At 42.2% G+C, this 27,154-nt stretch overlaps 1 protein-coding gene across 3 annotated transcripts in view; it reads left to right on the top strand.

Annotated features, from left to right (window-relative positions):
• Nucleotides 1–27,154, top strand: part of VEPH1 (ventricular zone expressed PH domain containing 1) — a 675,925-nt gene that overhangs the window by 383,766 nt on the left and 265,005 nt on the right. For all 3 annotated transcript variants that reach the window (XM_073626085.1, XM_073626082.1, XM_073626083.1), the window contains exon 9: nt 15,740–16,125. In XM_073626085.1, the coding sequence (XP_073482186.1) occupies nt 15,740–16,125 (386 nt within the window). The remainder of the gene's footprint in view (nt 1–15,739; nt 16,126–27,154) is intronic.

Below are 27,154 nucleotides of genomic sequence, written 5' to 3'. Positions count from 1 at the left end.
TATAGGGGTTTATAAATCAAACAAGCAGCCACAGCCACCTCTGTCAGTGTGATGCTGCAGCTGTCCTACATTGGCTCTAAGACTGGGAACTGGATAATCGCATGACTGCTGATCACTAAGTTCTCAGTCTATAAAAAGCCGCGCATAAAAAATGATCAATCAAATAAATTGTGAAATAGTCCATGTGATTAAATGTCCGACACAAAAATAAGGTGAACACAAATTGAATGGTGAAAAAATCCCTGAAAATGTTGTTTTCAATGATCAATAGCTGATGGTAAAAGTTCAGATATCACACTTCCTGTTAGATGGAATGCTTACCAGATAGCAAGCCAAATAAGACAGGTGGCTATGAACCTAGCCTGGGCCTTTGGGGAACCTATCCGGATACGTCCTGGACAAATTTCACTCACAGATCGGATCGGATCCACGAAGGTTGTACCCAAAAAAATTTTTTAGGATAACATAGCGTAATACTGACATAAATAGGTATTGTTTAAAAACAAAAGATTTTATGTAAAAATAAATGTGACACTCCACCAGTGATAAATCATATAATTCATATAATATCCAGTGCCATGGGCACAAAAATTTTTTAAAGTGAGTGACATCAACCATGCAAAATGGTGAAAAATCTCATGTGTGAAGAGCTAGTGCAGAAATCCATCCAAAAAGGCCGCTTACCAGAGATGAAACCAAAGAGGCATGTGATTGACCACCAGATGACAGATGGAAAAAAAGGGGGAGGGATCTGAGGCTGCTTAGCAGATTTATTATAAAATTGAGCATATAACTAGTCAGCAGAAAAGATGAAAGGAATACCAAGGTGCAGCAAACGGCATGAAAGTCCTGCTTACCAGACAGCAGGCTTTATAATGGCAGATTGATTTATTCACAAAACCGGCTTCCTGTCATAGGGCTGTGGGGATCCATTAGGCCATCCATAACTCGGGCTCCGCAGTGCATATATATGAAAAATGATGGCAATAGTGTAATACGTAAAAACTATTTATTAAAATGAAGGAATAACACTTACAGTGTAACAAGATAAAAAGCGCAACACCGGCCGGCATACGAACAAACTCCCGTCCTCAGTAAGACAGCATGGTGACGTCAGCACGTCCCTCCCAAACGCGTTTCGTCATAGGCTGACATTCTCTTTTGTTTTTAAACAATACCTATTTATGCAGTATTACGCTATGTTATCCTAAAAATTTTTTTGGGGTACAACCTTCGTGGATCCGATCCGATCTGTGAGTGAAATTTATCCAGGACGTATCTGGATAGGTTCCCCAAAGGCCCAGGCTGGGTTCATAGCCACCTGTCTTATTTGGCTTGCTATCTGGTAAGCATTCCATCTAACAGGAAGTGTGATATCTGAACTTTTACCATCAGCTATTGATCATTGAAAACAACATTTTCAGGGATTTTTTCACCATTCAATTTGTATTCACCTTATTTTTGTGTCGGACATTTAATCACAAGGACTATTTCACAATTTATTTGATTGATCATTTTTTATGCGCGGCTTTTTATATATTTGCTTTATTGGTGTAGTTCACTTATAGCTGCAGCTTCACGTTTAGGTTTCTAGCGCAGTTTTCTTCTTTTTCTTTTTCTAAGTTCTCAGTCTGCTTGCAGCTCTCCACTCTTCCCCACTATGCAATCCCAGAGCTTCCTGGAATACTGGGCTGGGGAGGGGAGCAAATGCAGTTGGTTCTGACTCTCAGCCATGCGTTGAGAGGCGGAGCCAGCTGTCAATCAGGCAGCTGGGTAGATTATGACAGTACTGTTGGGATCCTTCCAGAGCCTGGAGCAGCTCTGCCACATCAACTGACAGTGGGCAATGGCACACTATAAGCTGACTCTGGGTCACAGGAGAACAAAAGTAAGTGAATTCCTGTGACTCACAAGAGAAGCATGACCAAAAAAGCTTTGGCCATACTTCTCTTTTAATATTCCAAGCATCTGTGAGATTCCAAAAATGCATTATTGTTGCCTGATGACATCACTTGTTACCTGATTGCAGACCTACCCAGACTACTATAATCATGGCCACCCAGGTGCTGCTTTTAGGCAGCCAATTGAAGTCTATCAGGATGTGTGGCTGCATCGACACATCCGCTCATCCTACTGTGACAGGCGTGCGGTGGGCAGGTGAGTGGCATACTGTCTGTGTTCAGGGCCAATCGCCTGCACCCACTCGCCTGTCACATTAGGGCGAGCGGCTGCCTGTCCTAATAGAATTCAATGGGCTAGCTGCACACAGCACCTGGACATTGGAGACACTGCAAAACATGGCCCAGTCACACTATAGGGGCACCATCACTCATGTGAACAAGGCCTTATTGTAAAAGCACTGTGTATCATAAACAAGTGCCCCGATTTCACCTTTTCTTGCTACATCTAAGAACTGCTGTCTGTTTCATCCACTTTTTGTCCAAATGCATGTATTCCAGTGATTTCTCAGGGCAGGTTTCCTGATAGTGAAAACAGTGAACCATGCTGGCTTAAAAATGTTGAAAAGGCCACTTCTATTCTCCAACACATAACCGTGAGTCAGGGTACAAATGCTGAGCACAACTAGGTGATAAGTATAATGTATTGTCATGTTGTAACAGAGAGTACCAGAACAAGGACTTTCATGCAGTTACTGGATATATAGACAAAAGACATTGTGGCTATGGTCACCATACTGAGCAATGCAAACCAACCCAAAGTCCAAAATCTCAAATTTTAATAAATCCAAAAAGTTCTATCAAGGCATTTAAATAGTTTTATACTTAAATTTACACCCATTTTTCCTTATACAAAGTATTACTAGATACTTTTTTTAATAAAAGCTGCAAATTGAAAAAATGTAGAAAATTAGATTTTAGTGATTGGTTTTATGTATACTTCAAGTCTGAAAAACATTGACTGTCAATAAAAAATATGTTTATGTTGAGAAGAGCACAGCTGGTGATGTAGCTGGGGGTCGAGTTGTGAATGGCTGTGTATGATAGTGTTTTGGGTTTTTATTGTTGGGCAAGCAGAAGCCAGCGATGAGATTGGCAGAGAAGGATGGAGGATACTGAATGATTGGTAATATGGTTGAGTCTAGCAGCAACACTCATGATAGATTGATGTAAAGGTATATAAAGGTAGGACAACGAGAAGTTTTTATAGTCAAGGCAAAAGATAACAAGGGAGGGAATTATTAGCTCTGTGGTGTCCTTAATTAGGAAGGGGCATATATTAATATGTTAGAGATAAGGACAGCAAGACTTGGACAATGATTGGATGTGGCGCCAAAAAGGAAAGGTCAGAGTACAGGATTACACCTAGCACCTTACATTAAGGGAGGGGCTGCTTGATCTTGATAGAAAAATCAGGAGAGAGGGTGCAGGGGGCAGAAATATTTTAAGTCCAGTTTTGCAAAGATTGAGTTTGAGGAGAAGGATGTCCTACCACTTACTCAAACTCAATGTTTCCAAAACCGAGCTGATGATATTCCCCTATAATTCTTGCTGGATAGCATTACCAGTTACTGACCTTACTTGTCGCTCAATATGACCCTTTCTATTCTTACCGTTTATATACCTAGAAACCTGCCCTGACTTTGTTTAAGGAATATCAAGTGTTTTTCTTACACCATGGTTTATGTCTTTTGTATACATTCCTTACCATGTTATTTAGAGAAAAAAATCACTAAAAACATATCACACTTTACCAACAATCACTAGGAACAAAAAAACAACAACAACAAAACACTCAATGTCATGTTTACTGTATAAGTATAGTTATAAAGATAATTAAAACATAGCATTGCTAGCTGTTGATTTTTAAAACTGTTTCTCATCTCTTTATACAAGCCATTTCCTGTTATTTGTAACAGTTAAATGTCCTAAGCAAGAACTAAATTGAGAAATAAAACATCCATGATGCCAGAAACAAAAGACAGGGACCATGTTTCTTCCTCCCCACCCCTCCCTTCCTCCATCTTTATTTCCTTAATTTCCTTCTATCTCTCTCTTTTCTAGCAAACACTTAAATAGTCACATAACTCAGTCAGTCAGGGCAGACCAGGGCCAAGCTGAAGGTAAGCAGAAGAGGGCACCTAAGCAGGAGAGGATGCAAATAGGATAGGACCTGCAACCTATGCCGCTTGTTTGAAGCTCATGGGGATGGGGGGGGGGGGGGCACAATTTAGGCTTTTCACCTTGGGTGGCTTTGTCCTGGCACTGGTGCAAACCCCACTTCATCAGGAATCATTATTAAAGGTGAAGTATAACCAGAAGTTGAAAATTGTTGAATTCCTGGGGGGGATCCAGTTCACATAGCACTTGTTCCTGTTCTGATGTGTGCAGTGCTTTGCAATTAAAAATAAGTGTATTTTCTGTTTGTGCTGCAGTTCCACCCCCTGCTGAAGCCCAATTTATGGGTGTTCCTATGTGGGAGTTAAAGCACAGCACTGAAGCCACCTCCTCTTCATTCTAACATCTGCAGTCTGCCTGTCAGGACTTGCATCTGAACCCAGGACCTCTATTGCATCTGGCAGTAATGCTGCTTACTGCCACCTGAGATGCTGGACAGCTCCTTGCCTGATTCCTTGGACAAACTTACTTTTTGTCTTGTTTCTGGTGAACCTTGAACTCCTTGCTTCTCCCCTGAACTTTCTATTTAAGCCATGTTTTTGCACTTCCTGTTTATTAGATTATTGTGCTCTTCTCCAGCAAATTTATTGCCCCTTACCCTTCTGCTGCTGTCCCTATCTTCATTACCTCTTGTTATCGGCTTTGAGTCTGTTCCTCGACTATGCTTCTGCTTGATCCCAACCTGCAAACTATGTGTTACTGACCTTTGGCTTGTTCACTGACTACACTTCTTCTTGATCCTTACCTGCTACATCTGCTACCAAACTTGCTTGCTTGCTTCCTAGTGGGGTGATCCTGAGGACCACTCCCTGGTACTAGAATGCAGTGAAACCACTATCAGGAGCTCTTGTAAAGACCAGTGTTAGGGCTGGGCTCAGCCCTTCCTTCTCAGAGCAGACTGCTCAGCTGTCGGTTAATTGCCAGCTCTAATCTTTCCACAGTGACTCACCTGGTAGTGATATCCTGCTCGTCAGTCCTGCTGGCTACTTAAGCTGTTCAGTCCAGATCCTCTCTGCCTTCGCCTTGGTCAACACATCCAGAGACTCTCTCCTGTGTACCTGTTATAGACTCGCTTGGCTGACATCCATTTGGTTCCTGATCCTGCTTGCTGTTTCACTACGCTGATTCCCCGGTTTCCTGATTTCCTGGCCTGTCCTGAAGTACGCTGATCTCTGGCTCCCTGACGTCCTGGCTTGTCTGACTAGCCGTTTCGGTTAATGAACTCTGGCTATGATTTGACTACGTTGCTCTGTTTACCTTTTTCTATTCTATTATTATTAAACAAGTGTGATTTAAACTGCACTTCCATCTCCGGTCTGATTCATGGTTTTTGACAGTAAGCAAAGGCCATGAATTCAGAGGATGCAGTCAATCCACTTGTTGGTAATTGTCAGGTCTGGGCTCAGCCCTTCCTTCTCTGAGCTGGCCGCTCAGCTATTGGCTAATTGCCAACTCCTATCTCTCCACAGGTACTCAGATGTTGATGATATCCTGCTCGTCAGTCCTGCCTACTTAAGCCGTCCTGCCCAGAGGATCTCTGCCTTCGCCTTAGTCAACATCACAGAGATGCATTTCTGTTCTGTTAAGACTTGCTTGGCTGACATCCCTTCTGGCTCCAGATCCTGCGTGCTGTTTTACTATGCTCATCTCCGTCTCCCTGATGTTTGGCTTGTCTGACTATCCATTCCGGTTCCTGAACTCTGGCTATGTTTTGATAATGTTTGTTCTATTTACTTTTATTATTAAACAAGTGTCATTTAACTGTACTTCTGTCTCGGTCTGATTTCATGGTTCTGACAGTAATATTTTTTCAAGGTTGGATGAGCAGGATCACCGTATGGATCAGTTTGCCATAGCGTTACAGATGCTCCTAATCACACTCACCTGGAATCTCCTGCTGTGGCTGCTCCTGTACAACCTGTGTTGCAGGCCGTCCCTGCTGCTGCTCCAGTCTCTGTGCAGGCAGCCGCCTCGAGTATTACCTCTATAAGAGGTATGTCTGGTTCCACTCTGCTTCCCCAGCGATTTTGGGGCGATCCAGTTGAATGCAGAGAGTTTCTCAATCAGGTTAAGATATAGTCTGAGATGCTGCCCCAGGCCTTTCCCACGGACAAAAGCAAAGTAGGTTTCGTGATATCTTTGCTTTCTGAGTGAGCCTTGGCCTGGGCAAACCCTCTATGGGAGACGCAAAAACCGTTGTCCTGAGTTAGCCAGAGTTTGTGGCTTCCTTTAAAAGGGTATTTGATGTTCCAGCATGCTGCGCTTCTGCTGCCGAGTGCCCCATGTCCATCAGAGTACGAGAACTGTTGCAGATTAAGCCATTGAATTCCGTACTCTGGCAGCAGAGGTTACGTGGAACATGAGACCCTCATGGCTGCTTTTTCTCATGGTCTCTTAGATACCATCAAAGATGAGATAGCAGCCCGAGATATACCCACTGAGCTGGAGAAGTTGATTGCGTTTTCCATCCTCATTGACTCCAGACTCTCTTTTAAGGAGCGCTTGCGGAAGCCTCCTGAATGTTTGTCTCTTTCTCTCTGTCTCTCTCACTTTTGGAAGTCTTGTCCTACCCATCCAGGGAACGTCCGAACCTTGAGCATCCTGTAACAGACAGACCTTAGGTGGCGCTGTTTCGTCCCCAGTTATCCAGAAGGATAAGCCCCTGGTTCCGGTTACCCTTTCTTGGTCTGAGTTGTCTGTTGAGATACAGGTTTTAATTGACTCTGGGGCTTCAGGCCTGTTCATTGATGCTGACTTTGTATCTAAGCACTCGATTCCGCTGCAGCTTCGTGCCACTCCACTTGCCATTGAGGCTCTTGATGGGAGACCTCTACAGCCTGCCCATGTGACTCATGAGACTGCTCCGTTGCCCATGGCCGTAGGGGCTATTCACCATGAGATAATCAAATTCCAAGTTATTTCCTCACCCAAGTTTCTGCTGGTTATTGGTTATCCTTGGTTACAGAGGCACAACCCCTCTTTTGATTGGCTTTGTGCTGAGGTTCTCTCCTGGTCGCCCCAATGCAGCAAGACATGTTCCGTAATGTGGCTAAGGTCCTATGCACCTCTTCACTCTCCTCCCTGCTGGAGGAGTACTGCAATTTTGGAAATGTCTTTGACAAATTCCAAGCTGGTAGTTTGCCTCCAACGGTCATATGATTGCGCAATTGACCTTCAACCTGGTGCCATACCCCCTCGTTGCCGGGTTTACCCTTTGTCGGTCTCGGGGGATGAGGCCATGGAGGAGTATGTTGCAGACGCACTTTCTCGAGGATTCATCCACAGGTCCTCCTCCCCTGCTAATGCTGGTTTCTTTGTGAAGAAGAGTGGTGAACTGAGACCTTGTATTGATTATAGGGGTCTCAATTGTTTCACGATTAAGAATGTTTCTCCAATTCCGTTGATTGTGGAGTTATTTGACCACCTCAAGAGAGCAACGGTTTTCACAAAGCTTGATTTTGATAGGAGCATACAATCTCATGAGGATCAAGGAGGGCGACGAATGGAAACCTGCTTTTTAATACCAGAACAGGCCATCATGAGTACCTCGTAATGTCATTTGGCCTTTGCAAAACTCCAGCAGTTTTCCAGGAATTTATTAACAATGTCCTCTGAGATTTGTTGCAGCTATGTGTGGTGGTTTATGTTGACGATATCCTCATTTTTTTCCACGTCCCTAGAGAGCCACCACACACATGTCTGCCGTGTGCTTCAGAAGCTGAAAGAGAACAAACTCCTATTGTAAATTGGAGAAGTGCGAGTTTTATCGTGAACAGGTTAAATTCCTGGGTTATGTCCACTGCCGGTTTTTCGATGGACCCAGAGAAACTTTCAGCAGTCCTACAGTGGCCCCGACCTGTGGGTATATGTCCTCTGCAACGTTTTCTTGGCTTTGCCAATTATTATCGAAAGTTTATTCGTAACTTTTTGTCTCTAGTCAAGCCCCTGACTGATATGACCAGAAAGGACGGTGACCCACAGAGCTGGTCTCCAGAGTCCATTAAGGCCTTTGATAGTCTCAAGGCTGCCTTTGTTTCTGCTCCTGTGTTGGCACATCCTGATCCTACGTTGCCCTTTATCCTTGAGATTGATGCTTTTGAGACTGGAGTTGGCACCTTTCTGTCTCAACATCCTACCTCTGAGAGCGCTATGCATCCTTGTGGCTACTTTTCCAAGAAATTGTCACCTGTGGAATGCAATTACGAGATTGAGGACATAGTTGTTAGCGATCATTTTAGCCCTTAAAGAATGGAGGCATCTCCTCGAAGGTACCACTGTGCTGGTTCTCATTCTTACTGACCATAAGAATCTCACATTCTTGTCTGAGGCTAAACGCCTCTCTCCCAGAAGGGCACTTTTCTTGTCAAGTTTCAATTACATGGTCTCATTCTTACTCGGTACTAAGAATGTAAGGGCTGATGCTTTGTCGCAACAATTTTCCTCCACTTCCAATATGGAATCAATTCCAGTTCCTGCGATTCCTCCTGCTCATATTCTGGTTACGGTTCACACCAGTCTCACTTCTCCTTTGGGTGACAAAATTCTTGCTGCTCAGGTCCATGCTCCTCCTGAGAAACCTTGTGACTGCTGCTTTGTCCCTGAGAGCCTCTGTACTGCTGTGCTCCAGACTTGCCATTCTTCCAAGGCTGCTGGCCACCCAGGGAAGAATCAACTCTTTTGGGCCATTCCCCAACAATTCTGGTGGCCTAGTCTATGTGCTGATGTAGCTGACTTCGTAGCTGCTTGTTCCGTGTGTGCTCAGAGTAAGACACCACGACACCTTCTAGTGGGTTTTGTACTCAATGGAAAGAGGCCTTGGACCCACCTGTCCATGGATTTCATTGTGGAGTTACCCAACTCTCAGGGCAACACAGTTATCCTTATGGTGGTTGATCGGTTTCTACGTTGCTATATTTCTGACCATCATAACAACTGGTCAGACCTCTTACCTTGGGCGGAGTTTGCTCACAATAGTGCCTTGAATTCTGCTTCCCAATTGTACCCGTTTATGGCAAACTATGGTTTTCAACCATCCATGCTGCCTGACTCATTTGTTCCACAGAGCATTCCTGCGTTAGAGTAGCATCTCTGTGGTCTTCGTGCACTTGGGTACAAGTCCAGGAGGCCTTGCGACATGCCAATGATAGGTACAGACTCCATGCTGACCACAGACTCCTGCCTGCACCTTCCTACCAGGTTGGGGACAGGGTCTGGCTGTCATCTTGCAGCCTCCCACTCCGTGTTCCCTAACTGAAGTTGGCTCGTTGGTTTAGTGGGCCTTTCTGTATTCTCCGCAGGATTAATCCAGTGGCTTACGCTTTAGACCTTCCTTCCAATATGCGTATCTCAAATATATTCCATGTCTCCTTATTAAAACCTTTGGTCTGCAACCGCTTTACCACCTTGGTGCCACATCCTTACCCAGTAGAGGCTGAGAACCATGAGGAGTATGAATTACAGTCCATTGTTGACTCCCGTAGGTTTTGTGGGTGCATATAGTACCTGGTTCATTGGAAAGGTTCCGGTCCGGAGGAACGCTCTTGGTTCTCATCCTCTGATGTACATGCCTTTGTCCTCCGTGCTTTCCATAGACATTTTCCCCTCAAACCTGGTGGTCCTTCAAGGTGGAGGGGTCGTTGAGGGGGTACTGTCAGGGCTGGGCTCAGCCCTTCCTTCTCAGAGCTGGCCGCTCAGCTGTTGGTTAATTGCCAGCTCTAATCTTTCCACAGTGACTCACCTGGTGATATCCTGCTTGTCAGTCCTGCTGGCTACTTAGGCTGTTCAGTCCAGATCCTCTCTGCCTTCGCCTCGGTCAACACATCCAGAGACGAGACTCTCTCTTGTGTACCTGTTGGAGACTCGCTTGGCTGACGTCCCTTCTGGTTCCTGATCCTGCTTGCAGTACCACTATGCTAATTCTCCGGTTTCCTAATTTCCTGGCCTGTCCTGAAGTACGCAGATCTCTGGCTCCCTGACATCCTGGCTTGTCTGACTATGCGTTCCAGTTACCGAACTCTGGCTATGATTTGACTATGTTGCTGTTTACCTTTTTCTATTATTATTAAGCAAGTGGGATACTAACTGCACTTCTGTCTCGGTCTGATTCATGGTTTCTGACAAACAGCTAGTGCTTAGTCCCTGTGCCTCGGGTGAGCCTGTGTCACCTGCAAAAGGAACCTGCTTGCGCATTATCCTGCTGGTTTCTGTGTGAACCTTCACTGCTATGACTACTGGCCTCCCAGCTTGACCCCTGAACTTGACACTACTATCTAATCTTCCAGGCCTGTGCCTTTTCTGCCTTACCCCTCTGCCATCTTCTATCTTCCTTGTATACAGTCCAGATCTGCCTGCCAGGTTTTCTGACAAGAGAGACTAAAGTACTAGTTGGCTGCTTGTGTTGTGCATGACTGCTTGAGATGAGCATCATTCTTCACAACAACATAAGCCTGCAACAACACACAGCAGCTACTATTCTAGTTTCTGTACCCAGAGTAGCAGGCTTGTGGGCCCAGTTTTCTGATAGAGGCTAGAGTACTAGCTAGTGAGTGTTGGTGGTTTTGTTTTTGTAAACAAAGACATTCATCTTCAGAGTACTGTAATTCACAAAAATACAAGCAGCCAGTTGGTACTCCAGGCTCTCTCCTGTGAAGTAACTTGGGGCCCCTGCAGAATGAATAAATCTTGCTGACCTCTCACATGCTTCAAGATCCTGTCACCTGCCAGTTTTCAGAGAAGGTGATGGGCCTTTTCTGGCTCATTTCTGTGTGTGCTGTCTGTTTGACGGGGTGGGTGCACTCTTGACCACACTAGCTCAAAAACAGGTCCAATTGCTATGTGTACTGGGCCCCTTGGGTGATTTACCAAACAATTTTAACTTCTGATGGTGCCTTTTATAGTACAAAAAAAAATGTATAATTTTTTTAAACATACATGAGGTTTTGTATTTCACATACAATCGCAAGCGTTTTACAACATGTATACATTGGATTGTAAAATTACACTCCCCCCCTTAATTGAAGGCAGTACATTATTGTCAGTGTATTATTTCTATGTTGAATCTAAAACAGCGAAATAAGAGTGATGTTTCTGATCTCATACACATACAAGTAAGTATGTGGTTGCCTTTCACATTCAATGATACATTAATGAGGCAATAATCCATACACTCACAATCCGGAGGCTAGTGTACCAAATTAAGTGAAACTATGATGTAACAAACAAATTATCCCAAAGTAAATACATTGCTAATGTGGTTATGTACCAATGCACTGATCACAAACACTGACTGAAGGTCAATATCTGAAAATTGTGACAAATACAATAAAGTGAATGTTATGACAAAATATGAGTGATCATTAAATATATATCTTATATAAAGTTTAAAAAATTGGACAGCTAATAAATATTGAGTACCAAAAGTCCATACATAAAGATAATAACCACAAAAAAGGATAAATAGTGTCTGAAGACAAAAAATATAAAAAAAAGTCCGTAGGTTATAGGTTGTTCAAGTGATATAAATAGAACACCCCAGAAAAAAGTGACCAGATGAAAGTGCCTCCACCAGAGTAAACACTGCAGCTTACCAGATCGTGGTGGTCCCTTATTACAGGGGACCACAGTGTGCAGATAGCTTTAACCCAGCCCGAGATCAATATGGTGTATACTGAGCTCTTCAACCACAGCAAAGATGGTCCTCACAAAGATTGGATAGGGCGCGGCAATAGAATCCCCATAGAACAACAAAGGCTCACAATAGTGTAAAACCCTTAACATTCCAAATTTTATAAGACATGAGACAAATACACACTTACATTTAGATAGATAAAATACAGCTTTAAAAAGAATTAAGCCGGCCGACCTCAAATAAGCCTGTTGCTTCCGGGACTATGCGTATAGCTGTGACGTCAGTGCGTCGCTCCTCCCTACGCGTTTCATCATCAACAGGATGTCGTCACGATCAATTAGTTTAATTAGTTTAGCGCAGCTTCCCCTGTTCTTTGTTTCATTTTGGTGTTGTATAACATTTTTATTTGCAGCTGAGGTATTTTTTAGACAATAGCGCAGTTTTTTACTTTTTATTAATGATACATTAATGCAATAGCAATTTCTTAATGGGTTATGTTTAGGTACACTAAAATAATAGTCTGAGAGTGGAAAAATACTGCAAACATTGCATTTACATAGTTACATAGTTACATAGTAGGTAGTAGTTGAAAAAAGACACAAGTCCATCAAGTCCAACCTATGTGTGTGATTATGTGTCAGTATTACATTATATATCCCTGTATGTTGCGGTCATTCAGGTGCTTATCTAATAGTTTCTTGAAGCTATCAATGCTCCCTGCTGAGACCACCGCCTGTGGAAGGGAATTCCACATCCTTGCCGCTCTTACAGTAAAGAACCCTCTACGTAGTTTAAGGGTAAACCTCTTTTCTTCTAATTTTAATGAGTGGCCTCGAGTCTTGTTAAACTCTCTTCTGCGAAAAAGTTTTATCCCTATTGTGGGGTCACCAGTACGGTATTTGTATATTGAAATCATATCCCCTCTCAAACGTCTCTTCTCCAGAGAGAATAAGTTCAGTGCTCGCAACCTTTCCTCATAACTAAGATCCTCCAGACCCTTTATTAGCTTTGTTGCCCTTCTTTGTACTCGATCCATTTCCAGTACATCCTTCCTGAGGACTGGTGCCCAGAACTGGACAGCATACTCCAGGTGCGGCCGGACCAGAGCCTTGTAGAGTGGGAGAATTATTGTTTTATCTCTGGAGTTGATCCCCTTTTTAATGCATGCCAATATTCTGTTTGCTTTGTTAGCAGCAGCTTGGCACTGCATGCCATTGCTGAGCCTATCATCTACTATGACCCCTTGTATTATTAAAATTATTTGCTAATATTTAACTTTATAAGCACAAATTTGCAAAAATGCTACCTGGTATTTTACAGTATGTTGGGGGAACTGTAAAAACACTTTAATATCTTGAATTGAGGAAAATTGTGCTATGTTATGGTTAAACAGTATAAAGGATGTAAAAATTACACTTATGTCCTTTATAAATAGGCCTACTTCATATATTGAGCTACACATCTGCTTAGGTTTGCTTTAGTGCACCTTAGATCACCTGCTGTGCAAATACCAACCTGCTTTCCTGAGTGAGTGAGCGACCTTCCAGGCCTCACTGAGATGGGAAGGGGTTTGGGCTTTGCTCTAGATCAAGGGAGCTGGTTAATATTTGCAGAGCAGATCACCTTGGGATTGGGAGTTACAAGGGGGTGGGAAGAGAAAATTGGATTAGGCATTTATCGAAAATAGGCGATAACAAAAGAGAACAGAACACCAAAAGCATGCATACATAGATTGGATGGCGTTGGAGAAAGGCTTACTCGCAGGGGTAGTGGCATAAGCTTACCCACTTTACGTCCCTTTTAAAGAAACCTAACAGAATAGACAGGGTTGAATGGACCATAAGTGTTAGTTACTTTAATTAATAATGAACACAGATTTGCTTAAAGCATTTTAAAAATATCATGACTTTCTTTCTAGTAAAAACTTTGTTTCCAGAAAGTATATTCCTAGCAGTTATCGAAAGGGACCTAGCTTAAACCATCTCCTAAAATTTCAGTAAAAGCAGATGATTCAGTTGCATACATGTTGCAAATATATGTGGTACTTGCCCATAACTATCAAGGTGCCTCTGGAAATGTAGTCTTAATGTAATATACAGTATAACCCACACTGGGAAATGATTGGGAGCAAAGCTTGCAAGAAGATTATGCCAGGGTCCCTGTAAAGTTCTGACAATCAGACCTACTAAAGAAATCGGCAAACATTTTGTAGGTAAATCCCTAAAAGAAAAAAATGCAAGAGAGGTGCAAGCTGACACAATCAAGCTATAATCAGAAAATGTGCAATAGAGGATATTGGGTTCCATTCACAGAACTAGATCGCATGCGGTATTTATTTTTCCCAAATACCGCATGCGATCCTGCAGTATTTACTACATAAAGCAAAAATGCTTGGTAAATACTGCATAAAACAGGAGTGAAAGTCAATTTACAAAGAAAAAAAATGCATGCGGTAAACAAGTAGTGTTCCCAGCATGTGATATTTAAGGAACCAGCAGCCACCAGAATCCTTTACAACCAGTAAACAACATAAGTCATCCGATAAGTCATCAGCGACTGATGAGTTCCCCGCTGACAGCTGAATGTAAAAAAAAATGCATAGAATGAAATATTAAGAAAAAAAAAAATGGCGTGGACCCCCCCCCCCCAATTCCTACCAGGCCTTTTGGGTCTGGTATGTATTTTGAGGGGAACCCACATGCCAAAATGTTTTAAAAAAATGGTGTGGTGTCCCTTCTGCTGACAGCTGAAGGATGTGGATGTCGCTTGCTCCTTTTCAACCATGACAATTACAGGTTGTTAAGAAAGCCGGTGGCCGACCGCCCGATCCTTAACAACCCACTATTTGCAGTCTGTGATAATGATGCTAGCTGCCGCAGGTGGTATATTACCCCAGGCTTTCACTACTAAAACACTGCATGAGTTAAAATAACTCATGCAGTATTTTAGTAGGGTCTTTTAGTGAAAAACACTGTGCGGTATCTTACCGCATTCTCAGATGCTGTAAGATACCGCTTTGTGAATGGAGCCCATTTACTTCAAGCTAAAAAACAAAACATTGCATAAATGACCTAATTTAAATTTTAATCCACCAATAAAGGATTTTTAACTCCAAGGTGAAGTCTAGTAGATAGAGGTACCCACTGGATTCTTATATCACTTAAAGATTCTGGCAGCAAGATTTTCATCTGTTGTTGTTCTAATTTGGTTGACAGATTATGTCCAAGCAATTTTCTTTTACACTGTGCTTTTATTACTCCATGTGACTTCATTACCAAGTTTGTACATTTTTTTTTTTTGCAGTGGCAGCTGCTGGAAGCAAGGATTAGCTGGGTGCTTTAAAACAGTTCTTATGGATATGGGCATGCCTCTACCAAGCTACATTTCCCAAAAGCTTACATATAGTAAGGGCAGGGTCTCCTGGGAGTTAAAAGAGAAGTTCGGGAATAGAAAAAAAAAAGCATGCATACACACCATTGTGGACTGGATGCAGCATCTGTCCGATGCTGCATCTGTCCCCTGCCACCTCTAAGACCAAGAACTGAGTAGTACACTTCTGTGATCCATAGGATAAGTAGGGCCAAAAGAGCTTTGGCCCTACTTTTCCTTTAATCAGCAGTATTGTTTTGCTGGGAAAAAATGCATTGTATACATGAGGAGAGTGACAGAAGTAGCGTTGTCAGCAGTCAGCCTACAACTGGAAGTTAGGGGTTCACCAGGCATTTATCTGTACTTGCAGCATTTAAAAAAATAATAATAATGAGGAAATGTGCATGTTTTGCAAAGATTTTGATTTTTTTACTTTAATCTTGCTTCTATAATCATAATTCAGAGCTGTTTTAGTTATGTGAAGCCACATACCACTAATAACGTGCCTCTTTTGAAATGAAAAGTTGTTTGGGCACATTTTGTTGATGCTATTTAATGTTTATCAAACTTTACCTTAAAATCACTTTTTGCTCTTGTTTTGTCTCAGGTCAAAAAATTTGGCATTGAATTCATCAAGCACAAAATGTTTGAATTTGGATAGTGGTCAAGACCCTGAAAATTCAGACATTATTGGTTTAATGTCTTTTTCACATATGTTTCTACGTCAAGACAATGAGAGATTACCATCTGGCTCGAACATTGACGAATCCCAAATGGGAAAAGCTTCAGAATTAGTTCAATTTAAACACTGTATTGAGACAAAAGGTGAACTGGAGCCAGAATATCTTGAAAGCCAAAGAAGGGTAATTAAGGAACTTCATAAGGAACATGATATACTTTTTCAACATTTGAAGGATAATATAAATGATTTAAAAATCTATGTTACTAAAATGGGGAAGAAAATTCCTGTGCCTGACCAATGTGTCATTGAAGGTAAGTAAAATTGCCCTTTTATTTTAAATATCTTGATACAGCAAGTAATGAAGGACATTTACGATGTGGGATGAACAAGTGAATATTATCTTCCCTTTGCCAATAGGAAAAAAGATCCAGATTTCCTATGAACAAGGTTCATGATTGTCTATAAAAGTAAGCTTCATTGTCCTTGCTTGTGGGCTTAAACCCTGCAAAAATAAAGTCAGGTTTGTGAACCAAGCTTACACTGCCATAAATTTACCTAATAATAATGACAGCATCCTTTCATACAGTCACGGTCACAACATACACCCTACCATATATGCAGTGCTCCCAGTGGGTTCCCCATAGAGCAGTGATGAAAACACAGGCCTGGTTTAATTCCCAATTTTTTTCACAAATATTGCTCAAAAATCAGCCAAGCCACACTTTGCAGTGAAGTCTGTGGGGCGAATCTTGTTTTTTAATTCAGGCCAATTCAGGCTAATAAGCAAGCTTGTTTTAAGCAAAAGGCTTTGGAAGTTGAGCACCACCATGGAAGATGAGCAACCATGACGCTGGTTTAAAAAAAAACACTGTGCAGTAGGAAGAGGGTCTGTTTATGCAGCTTTTAGGGAGACATAAAAAAAATACAAATCCTTCAAATTACAGCTTGAGGCATACCTTAAAGCTTGTATGTGGTGTTAAGGAACAGGGTACCATTGAAACCCACCATTGCAGCCCACAGTATAGCATAGTATCCCACCCTACATAGGACTGACCGCTCCCCCTAACAGTTCCAACATACTGATACTATGGCTGCTTTAAGCCCACCCTTTTATAGTTCAGTTATCCATGCCAAGGGAATACTGGCTCTTGTGACTCAGCTGACCAGGGGCGAAGGCTAAGCAGTAAATTATGGGGTGTTCCTAATATATGGTGCAAATCATTACATTTTTTCAGCCAACAGTACATGATTTACCCTGAAACAAAATCCGGGGGAGCCTCCTTGAACCCAAGATAGAGGTAAACTCAAACCTTATCTCCGTTAGAGAGTCTACTTAGGAGTTTGTACAGAAGATGACTATATGTCATCTGAGCTTATGTACCAATTGTTAAAGGGGAAGGGGTGCCCACATCCCTAATAGAATATACTATATTAACCAGTGGAAAATGTTCCTCGACATACCCAGACATTAATATGCTTTATGTTCCTAGCAGCCAAAATTCCCATTGCCACAGCATGGAAAAGCCATGGAATAGCATTAATGAAACATAAACTTACATGGATCATGCTGAATCAAAAGATAGTGAGCGTTATGCATGACAAACAACCCCTTTCAATAAAATATGGTCCCCCTGGCTTACCTATTTACATGTCCCTGATACATAGAGTTATTTACCTACACGACCAACAGAGGGTTCCCAAATGGATCCATCCTTTTTTCTATTTTGTTTCCTGCTTTCCCTTTCACCTCTTTGTCTTGTGCCAACCTTGGCATTGTGTTTCCATAGCCCTCCAACTTCTCTGCTTCTTCTTTTAACGCAGACACTCCTGGGTATATATTTTTGGGAACATGGACCCCATATGGGACAGTTGTAATGTTTGATAGTTTTAAGTGCCTTAATTATCGCACAATATGGGTAAGAGGCACTATCACCACCTGTACTAATTTATTGTGGTTATGTCTTAGTAATGTTGTGCACCCGTGATCACGTTATTTCTTACATGCATGATTCACAAGATGGTTAGCCGGATGGTTGCCTCACAGAGCTTATGATGTTCAAACGTTTTATATGTAGTTTATAATCAGTTATTGTCCCTCCTTATACACAAGTTTGGGTGTGTTAGGGAGCCTCATGGCAGACCTAACCTGTGTGTTATGGTCTTTACTAGTTCCTATTAAGCCTCACATTTATTTGTTTCTTTTGTTACATGCTTGGAGCGTGTGAGGGCTTGTTCGCTGCCCTACCAAATGATCTTCTTTCTATATTGCCACACCACCTTAGTGGGATTTTTAAGGGCATAAACTTCAACATGTATTTAAAAAGATTCACAATAAGCTTTATTTTTACACATTAAAATAGTATAAATGTTACAAAATAAATATTGTTAATTGTTAATGTGGTTACATAACAAATATTATTGTGAGTATACAAAAATAATCACATAATTCTGTCAAAAACTGGATCACGAAGACAGAAAACACCCTCACGGTTAAACTGTTCTAGATGTTTACCTAATTCTTTATCATATTGCAAATATAACAGACGGTTCTTGTGATCCAATAATTGAGCACAGGTGGAATCGAATTCCTTATCTAGCTCCCTATATCTTCTCTGATACTCATCAATAAGGAGGGACATCATTACCTTACAGTAGTGATTCTCAAACTGTTTGCCGCAGCACAGTAGTGTGTCGCAAGAGATGTGCAGGTGTGGTGTGGGCAGGGGTGGACTGACTATTAGAACACTCGGGCACTTCCAGAAGTGAGCTCTGGGAACTGGAGGGCGCGCTATTGTCAAGCACTCAGGACACCTTTACTGCATCTCTTGTGGGTTGCCCGGGCTCCCTCATGCAATGATCGCCCTCTGTAGCAGCTGACACCGGCATCTCTCCCCCATGAGCCTGCACACCACAAAGAGCTCTCTGAGGATCCTCCTCCTCGACTCTAAAGTACACAGACAGGAGGAGGAGGAGCCAGGGAGAAGAGATCTTACACTGCAAGAGCCACGCTGATCTATTTGCTTTCTGAGGTCTGTGCATAGTTTATGGATAGAGGAGGGGGACACAGTAACTGGGAAAGGGGGGCAAGTAACAAAGATACACACATGGAGAAATGATGGGAGAAGGAGGGCAAGAGGATATGTGCTGGGGGGTTCTTTCGAAGGGGAGAGAACTTGTGCTAGTAGGGGGAGTGGTGCTGTGGGGGCATTTCAAATCAAACCCCCACTACTAGCACAAGTCTTCTCCCCTCCAAAAACACCCCCCAGCACATATTCTCTTGCCCCCCTCTCCCTCAAATCAAAGAGATGTCACCTGCCACTCTCTGTGCTTATTCCAGGACCCCCTCTCCGCTTTCATCCCAAGCCCCCCTCTCTGTTTTCATCCCAAGTCCCCCGCTCTCATCTCAGGGCCCCTTCTCTGCTCTCATCTCAGGGCCCCCTCTCTGCTCTCATCTCAGGACCCCCTCTCTGCTCTCATCTCAGGACCCCCTCTCTGCTCTCATCTCAGGACCCCCTCCCTGCTCTCATCCCAGGGCCCCCTCCCTGCTCTCATCCCAGGGCCCCCTCCCTGCTCTCATCCCAGGGCCCCCTCCCTGCTCTCATCCCAGGGCCCGGTCTCTGCTGTCATCCCAGAGAGAGACTTCTAAAAATCAATGATGAAATGCATGCTTTTCAGGTTTGCTGTGAACATTTTGCCACAAGACAAAAAAGTTTGAGAAACACTGCCTTAGAGCATAAAGACAGGGTTTTTTCCCATTAATTTTTAATGCATACCTCAGTATTTTCCAATGTTGAGAAAATAAGTATCCATAACCCAATGGGTTGATATTTTCTTTAATATATTGCTCAAAGAAATATATGCACCATTGGTAAGAAGATTTATTTTTTAATGTCTTCCTAAGGTTGAGGAATAGGGATGAAAGCTCAGTATCTCTACGTTCCTTTTGAGTAAACTCTTTATAAAAGCTGGACATCATTGAGTCCCAGTCTTTACCTGAATAGTTGGTCATAGTTTCAAGTTTTTATAAGGGTCAATCCCCAAACAACAATATTTAAAGCGAGGGAGGGGTATTTTTTAACCTAGGTCTTTGGTACATAAGGTAATTTATTCTAATGACCTTATGTACCAATTGTTGTTAAAGGGGAAGGGGTGCCCACATCCCTAATAGAATATACTATATTAACACACCCTCTTAGTGGGATTTTTAAGGGCATAAAGTTCAACATGTTTTTAAAAAGATTCACAATAAACCTTATTTTTTACATATTAAAATAGTATAAATAATGGTTACAAATTAAATATTGATTTGGTTACATAACAAATATTGTTGTGAGTAAACAAAAATAACCACATAGATTTGTCAAAAACTGGATCACGAAGACAAAAAATACCCAAAAAATTCTGTCTTCATGATCCAGATTTTGACAGAATTATGTGGTTATTTTTGTATACTCACAACAATATTTGTTATGGAACCACATCAATATTTTATTTGTAACCTTTATACTATTTTAATGTGAAAAAATAAAGCTTATTGTGAATCTTCATAAATACATGTTGAACTTTATGCCCTTAAAAATCCCACTAAGAGTGTGCATTAATATAGTATGTCATCTGAGCAGTAGAGAATCTCGACATCAGCTCAGTTTTCTTACCCTTTTTCTTTCACTACTATTGCCAGATTTCACCACAGATATCCAGCGGTAGTCAAAGTAAAAAAAAAAAAAAAAGGAAAAACAATGCATACAAGTTGTGCTTGCAATAAAGGGAGGAGAGATAATTAATATGATAAAGAGAATGTTCAAGTGCCACAGAAGGAGTTAGAAAGGCCTGTCAGCTGGGAACTGATGTTTTAGAGTGCTTGCTATAGTGTTGTTTTCATTGTTAAATCTTTAAAATTGTGTCTTTTTATGGGCAAAATGTTTTATTTAAATAGACCGACTTTTCTAACTGTAAAAACATATTCTGGCAAACAGGATGAGACTTAAAATTTTACTGTGGCATATAAACATTTAGTAAAAGCTATGGTATGGAAAGGTAATAAAATACAATATAAAATGCCCTGTAACCCCTGCACTCCCACCATTATCAAAGTATGTCGGATGCATGTCATCTATGAATTCTGTTATGAAAATAAGCATTTCAAAGGTTTCTTATCTGCAGCCTTTTGTCTGAACATTGTACACTTTTCTCTATAATGCTGTTTTAACTTTTTACTTTTTCACAGGAAAGAGGGAAACAATCAGGCGGCCACTGGTTTATATCATAATACTGAAATCAGAAAACAGTAATAGTGGTCTTGGCAAGCAGGGCCACTAATGCTGCGTACACACGAGCGGAATATCCTATGGAAGCTTTTCATTGTCTATTCCGATCATGTGTGTGCCTCATCGGACTTTTTTTTCCCGAAAATTCTGATGAACCTAGAAATAGAACATGCTCTAAATATTTCCGACGGAACCAATTCCTATCGGGAAAACCACTCGTCTGTATGCTGTTCCGACGGACCAAAAATGACGCATGCTCTGAAGCAAGTATGAGACGGAAGCTATTGGCTACTGGCTATTGAACTTCCTTTTTCTAGTCACGTCGTACGTGCTGTACGTCACCGTGTTCTGGACGGTCGGACATTGGTCGGACTTTAGATTGACCATGTGTAGGCAAGACTGCTTGAATGGAATGGAGTTTATTCCGACGGCTAAACCGGTCGTGTGTATGCGGCATTAGGATTTAGAGTATAGCTCATGTTGAATTTTTTTTTTTTTTTTATTGGACATATAAAGCAGTATTTACATTCCTAAGGTTCTATCAATGCAGGCTATTACCTGATCTACCTAGAACTTTGGCTACATAAACTTTAGGAGCATATATAAGTAAAACCTCCCTTACATAGCACATTCCAGAGTGTTATTATTGGGTGGACATTTTATGTATTCATAAAAGCAACTTCTGTATACATTTTTTCTCTCAGATAGGAGTTTCTTCCCATACCAAACTCTTCATTAAATGGCTTTATTATCAAAAATGTCCATCTACAAGGGAGTAACCTCTTTTTGATATCCCTAATCATATTAAAAAGAGAGAATCCAGAAGCAGAACATACAATTAAGACTTTTTTCACAATATATTGTATTGTATTTGTAGATTTCAGGCTATTTCTCTAGAAATTATTACCTTTCCAATTTAATATGTTTTCTTGACCCTCAAAGTAAACATTTTAGAAAACATTTAGTGAGAATAAAGTTATGGAAAGCCCAGACAATAATAATTAGGAAATAGTGCAGGCATGTATCTCATTTCTTATGTTTTGCAAAAGTGAGTGAAAGATTTTGTCATCTTTCTAAAAGTGTCCAAAACTAACTGTTTTGGATATTTGTCTTTAAGTAAATATTTCCGTTTCTTTTTTTTTTTTTTTTGTTAGTAGGTATCCCATACTAGCTGCATTGGGGTCTGCCAAACAAGGTTTCCAAATATGGTATTCTTATTTATATATTATTTCAATGAGTCTGGCAAAATTTCAGAGCATTTCCACTACTGTAATTTCCTGTAAATTTCTCCAGTAAATGTATTATAAAACAGTTTGATGTACATGACTCACTGCAAATGTATCCAGCAGCCAGGGGGTACAAGGATTACATAGGGAAAACTGGTCTACTTCATAACTGACAATAGCTGAATTATTATTTTTAACTGCTTTTAATTATACAGTTGCAGAGTAAATAATAAGCCAAATCAAATGGCTGATAAAGTGTCTGCTATTTCAGAATTGTAATTTGCCCAATGATGGATGTTAGATTAATCATTAGAGTAATAAATATTTGTATTAATAAGTCAGACTTACAGACAGGAGTCTTCTGTATTATAATTTATTATATATGGATTACCTCTATTTACATATACTGTATTGAGATTTTTCTATAGACATAAAAAAATTACAAGAATTATTAACCAGTTCTGGATAGGTTGGTCCGGCTGCGCAAATTCACGTTAGTATATGTGATGCGCGTGGCCGGCTGGGGGGCGCACAGGCGCGCCCCCCTGCCGGCTGCGACGACCTGATTTGATCAGGAACTGATCAATTCCCAGGCCAATGAAATCTGGCCTGGACCTGGTGATCACTCCTGGCGAATGAGATTCTTCCCCTGTCGTGTAAGTGTAAACACTGACAGGGGAAGTGATGTCATCTCTCCTCGTGTCAGTCTTTTCGTTCCAGACCGAGAGGAGAGAGCATCAAACAGTGAGTTGCACCAACACTACACTGACACCAGGTCACATAGGCACACAATTCATCCCCTGATCGCCCCCCAGTTAACCCCTTCACCACCTCTCACTGTGTCACCCAGTACAGCAATCAGATTTTTTTTTTGATCGCTGTACTGGTGTCATTAGTGACCAAAATCAGTGTTAGGGTAATTAGTCTTAGGCCCAGATAGGTCTAAGGACCCCCACAACCCCCACTAATAAAGGTTTAACCCGTTGATTACCCCCTGTCACCTGTGATCACAGTATAAGTGTCACGGGTGATGCAGTTTAGCTAGTTTATTTTTTATAGCGTCAGGGCACCCGCCGTATGTTGCCCAATAAAGGTTTAACCCCCTTGATCACCCGGCGGGTGATATCAGCTAGGTTTTAGTATCAGATAGGGTCAGCGTCGCCCCAGGCAGCATCAGATTATTGCCAGTACCGCTAACACCCACGCACGCACCATATGCCTCCCTTAGTAGTATAATGTCTGAACGGATCCATATCTGATCTGATCAGTTCTATACTAGTGTCCCCAGCAGTTTAGGGTTCCCAAAAATGCAGTGTTAGTGGGATCAGCCCAGATACCTGCTTGCACCTGCGTTTAGCCCCTCCGCCCAGCCCAGCCCAGCCCAGCCCACCCAAGTGCAGTATCAATCGATCACTGTCAATTATAAAACACATAACTGCAGCGTACGCAGAGTCAGGCCTGATCCCTGCGAACGCTAACAGTTTTTCTGGTAGCGTTTGAATCAGTCGCTAACAGTCAGGAGCTTTTTTACCTGTGAGTCTCACTAGTGTACCAGTAAATTTAGAGACCAAAATGTCAAATTGAAGGTACACTAGTGAAAAGGCCTACACGTTTCTGAGCATGACAGATAGTGAAGAGGAAGTCACTCATCTGTCAGATTCAGGCTCAGAATACGAACCTGTAGACAGCAGCGGCACCCTGACAGATAGCTTTGACGACGGAGTTATGGTCCCTGCCAAGGTCAGGAGTACCAGACCCCGATCTTCTGCTGTCATTGAGGTGCAAGAACCGCAGGTGCCTCGTATGGAGCACAGAGCCAGTACTAGCGCCGCTATTCCTTCTGGTGAACTGGCAAGCACAAGTGGCCTAGTACACCCTGGTCGTACATCCAGCACTGCAGTAACACTTGGTGATGTGGTGAGTCCCATAAGTGCAGTTCAAGCTGGCGAGGTGGCAAGCACGAGTAGTGTCCCGCTGCCACCAAGAAGACAAACACAGGCCCATCGAGCCCATAGTGCCCTTCCTGCTGCATTCACCAATCCTAATTGGGAACCTATCACTTCTGCAGCACCCGTGCTTACCCCATTCACTGGCCAACCCAGAATTCAGGTGGAAACAGCTGATTTTACGTCACTTGATTTTTATTTGCTGTTTTTCACCGAAGATCTCTATAGATCTATTGTGGACCAAAGCAATTTGTATGCTGGTCAATTCATCGCCACTAATCTCTAGCTGACCCTTGCCAGAGATTGGAAACCAATTACGGTTTCCAAATTTAAGACCTTTCTGGGCCTATCCCTCATGGGCATAACTAAAAAGAGTGAGTTGCGGTCATATCGGTCCACTGACCCAATTCACCATATGCCCGTGTTCTCTGCCTCCATGACCAGGACACGATACCAGCAGATCTTGCGGTTCATGCACTTCAATGAAAATTAACTCTGTCGACCCTGGATTTGAACGGCTCTACAAAATTCGGCCCCTCGTAAACCACTTCAAACAAAGTTTTGCAGCCCTGTTTACTCCCGATCAAGTTGTCTACATTGATGAGCTGGTGAGATAGTGTGGGACTTGGTGTCACCCTTATTCGGAAAGGGGTACCACTTGTATATGAACAATTATTACACGAGCGTGCCACTTTTTAGTCACCTTTTTGATTATGGAATTGGCGCATGTGGCACCGTGTGATCCCCCAATGGCTTGTAGAATCCCAAATTAGATGGGGGAGAGAGCCTGCTTGAGGTGTAATAATTTGTTAGCAGTGAAGTGGAGGGATTCACGGAATGTTTTGGTTCTGTCCTTGCTTCCTGCAGACATGGGAGTCCAAATTCCTACGGTGACTGGTGTTGTGAAGAAACCCCTCTGTGTCCACGAATACAACCTTAACATGGGAGGGGGTGGACCTCAACGACCAGTTGTTGGCGCTGTACCTAATTGCCCTTAAGGCCAGACGCTGGTACAAAAAAGTGTCTGTTTATTTATTTCAATTGGTTTTGCTGAACGCTTTTGTGCTATACAAAGCTTCAAGACGGACTGGATCCTTCCTTAAATTCCAGGAAGAGATCGTCAGAGCCCTTCTGTTTCCAGACGGTGCTCTTGCCCAACTTCCCAATCCAAATGCAGTGAGCCGGCTGCATGAGAGGCATTTTCCTTTTGTCCTCCCTGGTACCCCTACACAGTTAAAAAAAAATGGTGCATGTATGCCCATCATTAGAAGTGGGTGGATGAAGGGCGGTATTCTAATGGTGGGCATACCCACCAATCAATCTCTTTTTTTCGTTCAGCCCACAGGCTGCATGAAAGAAAGAACATTACAATGTATGCCCAACAAGGACCAGCAACGTACTGGTATGTTGCTGGACTTTGGTTATACCAGAATGATGCCTGCAGGTTTAGGTATCATCTTGGTATCATTCTTTTCAGCCAGCAGTCAGCTTTCATATAAAAGCAATCCTAGCAGCTAATTAGCCTCTAGACTGCTTTTATAAGCATTGGGAGGGAACGTTCCCCCCCTCCCACCGTCTTCCATGGTTTTCTCTGGCTCTCCTGTCCCAACAGGGAACCCGAGAATGCAGCCGGTGGTTCAGCCAGCTGACCATAGAGCTGATCAGAGACCAGAATGGCTCCAATCATCTCTTTGGCCTAAGAAACCGGAAGCTACGAGCATTTCATTACTTAGGTTTCGCCAGATATAAACAGCTCCTTTAGGAAAATGGTCAGATCGAGGGCAATAATTTTAGCAGTAGACCTCCTCTGTAGATCTAAAATGGTAACCTGTAAAGGCTTTTAAAGGCTTTTAAAAATGTATGTAGTTTGTCCTCGCTGCACGTTTGTGCGCAATTTTAAAGCATGTCGTGTTTGGTATTCATGTACTCATGTGATCATCTTTTTTTTATTTCATCAAACATTTGAGCAATATAGTGTTTTAGTGCATTAAATTTTTTTAAAAATTGTATTCTTTCCAAAAAAATTGCGTTTGAAAAATCGCTGCGCAAATACTGTGTGAAGAAAAAAAATTGCAACACCCACCATTTTAATCTGTAGGGCCCTTGCTTTAAAAAAAATATATAATGTTTGGGGGTTCAAAGTAATTTTCTTGCAAAAACAATATTTTTTTATGTAAACAAAAAGTGTCAAAGGGCTTTGTCTTCAATTGGTTAGAAGAGTGGGTGATGTGTGACATAAGCTTCTAAATGTTGTGCATAAAATGCCAGGACAGTTCAAACCCCCCCCCCCCCAAATGACCCAATTTTGGGGGGGAATAATGGCTAGATGTCAGATGGTGGAGTCATCTCCCAGACGGAGTTTTACAGACGGAATGGCAGCTTGGGCTTACCACCTCCAGAAGACAATGTGGCGGGACTCCCATTCGTCTTCATCGCAAGTGAAGCATTTGCGCTGGGGACCATCTTATGCCGCCATTCCTGATGAGGACCCTCACCCTGGACCAGAGGGTTTTTAATTACCAGCTGGCCAGAGCCAGAAGAGTGGTGGAAAATGCCTTTGGCATAATGGCCAGCCGGTTCCACCTATTCCTCACTATTAATATGGTGGAATATAAACTAAATCACATAATTCTTTAATGCTGCATTTTACACAACTATGTGGCCTCAGTTGTGACTGAAAAGAAAATGTGGCCTCTATGGTAGTTACCAAAATAGGGATTGATAAGGACTTGTACCATCATCCAGGAATAACCGCACCAGCCGGCGTGTGATTCAACGTCGCAACATTGGAAGCTACAAATAACAGGCATCTGCCTGTATACCGACCCTCCGGACCTGGGAACCCGGGATTGTTGTGCCCCAGCTAGTCCCTAGTAAGTTACTTCTACCAATTTAGTTTTA

This window comes from Aquarana catesbeiana, linkage group LG04, assembly GCF_042186555.1.
Source record: "Aquarana catesbeiana isolate 2022-GZ linkage group LG04, ASM4218655v1, whole genome shotgun sequence".
NCBI classification, from domain to species: domain Eukaryota; kingdom Metazoa; phylum Chordata; class Amphibia; order Anura; family Ranidae; genus Aquarana; species Aquarana catesbeiana.
Note: the sequence above shows the minus strand (reverse complement) of the source record. Positions and strands in the feature narration are given on the sequence as shown.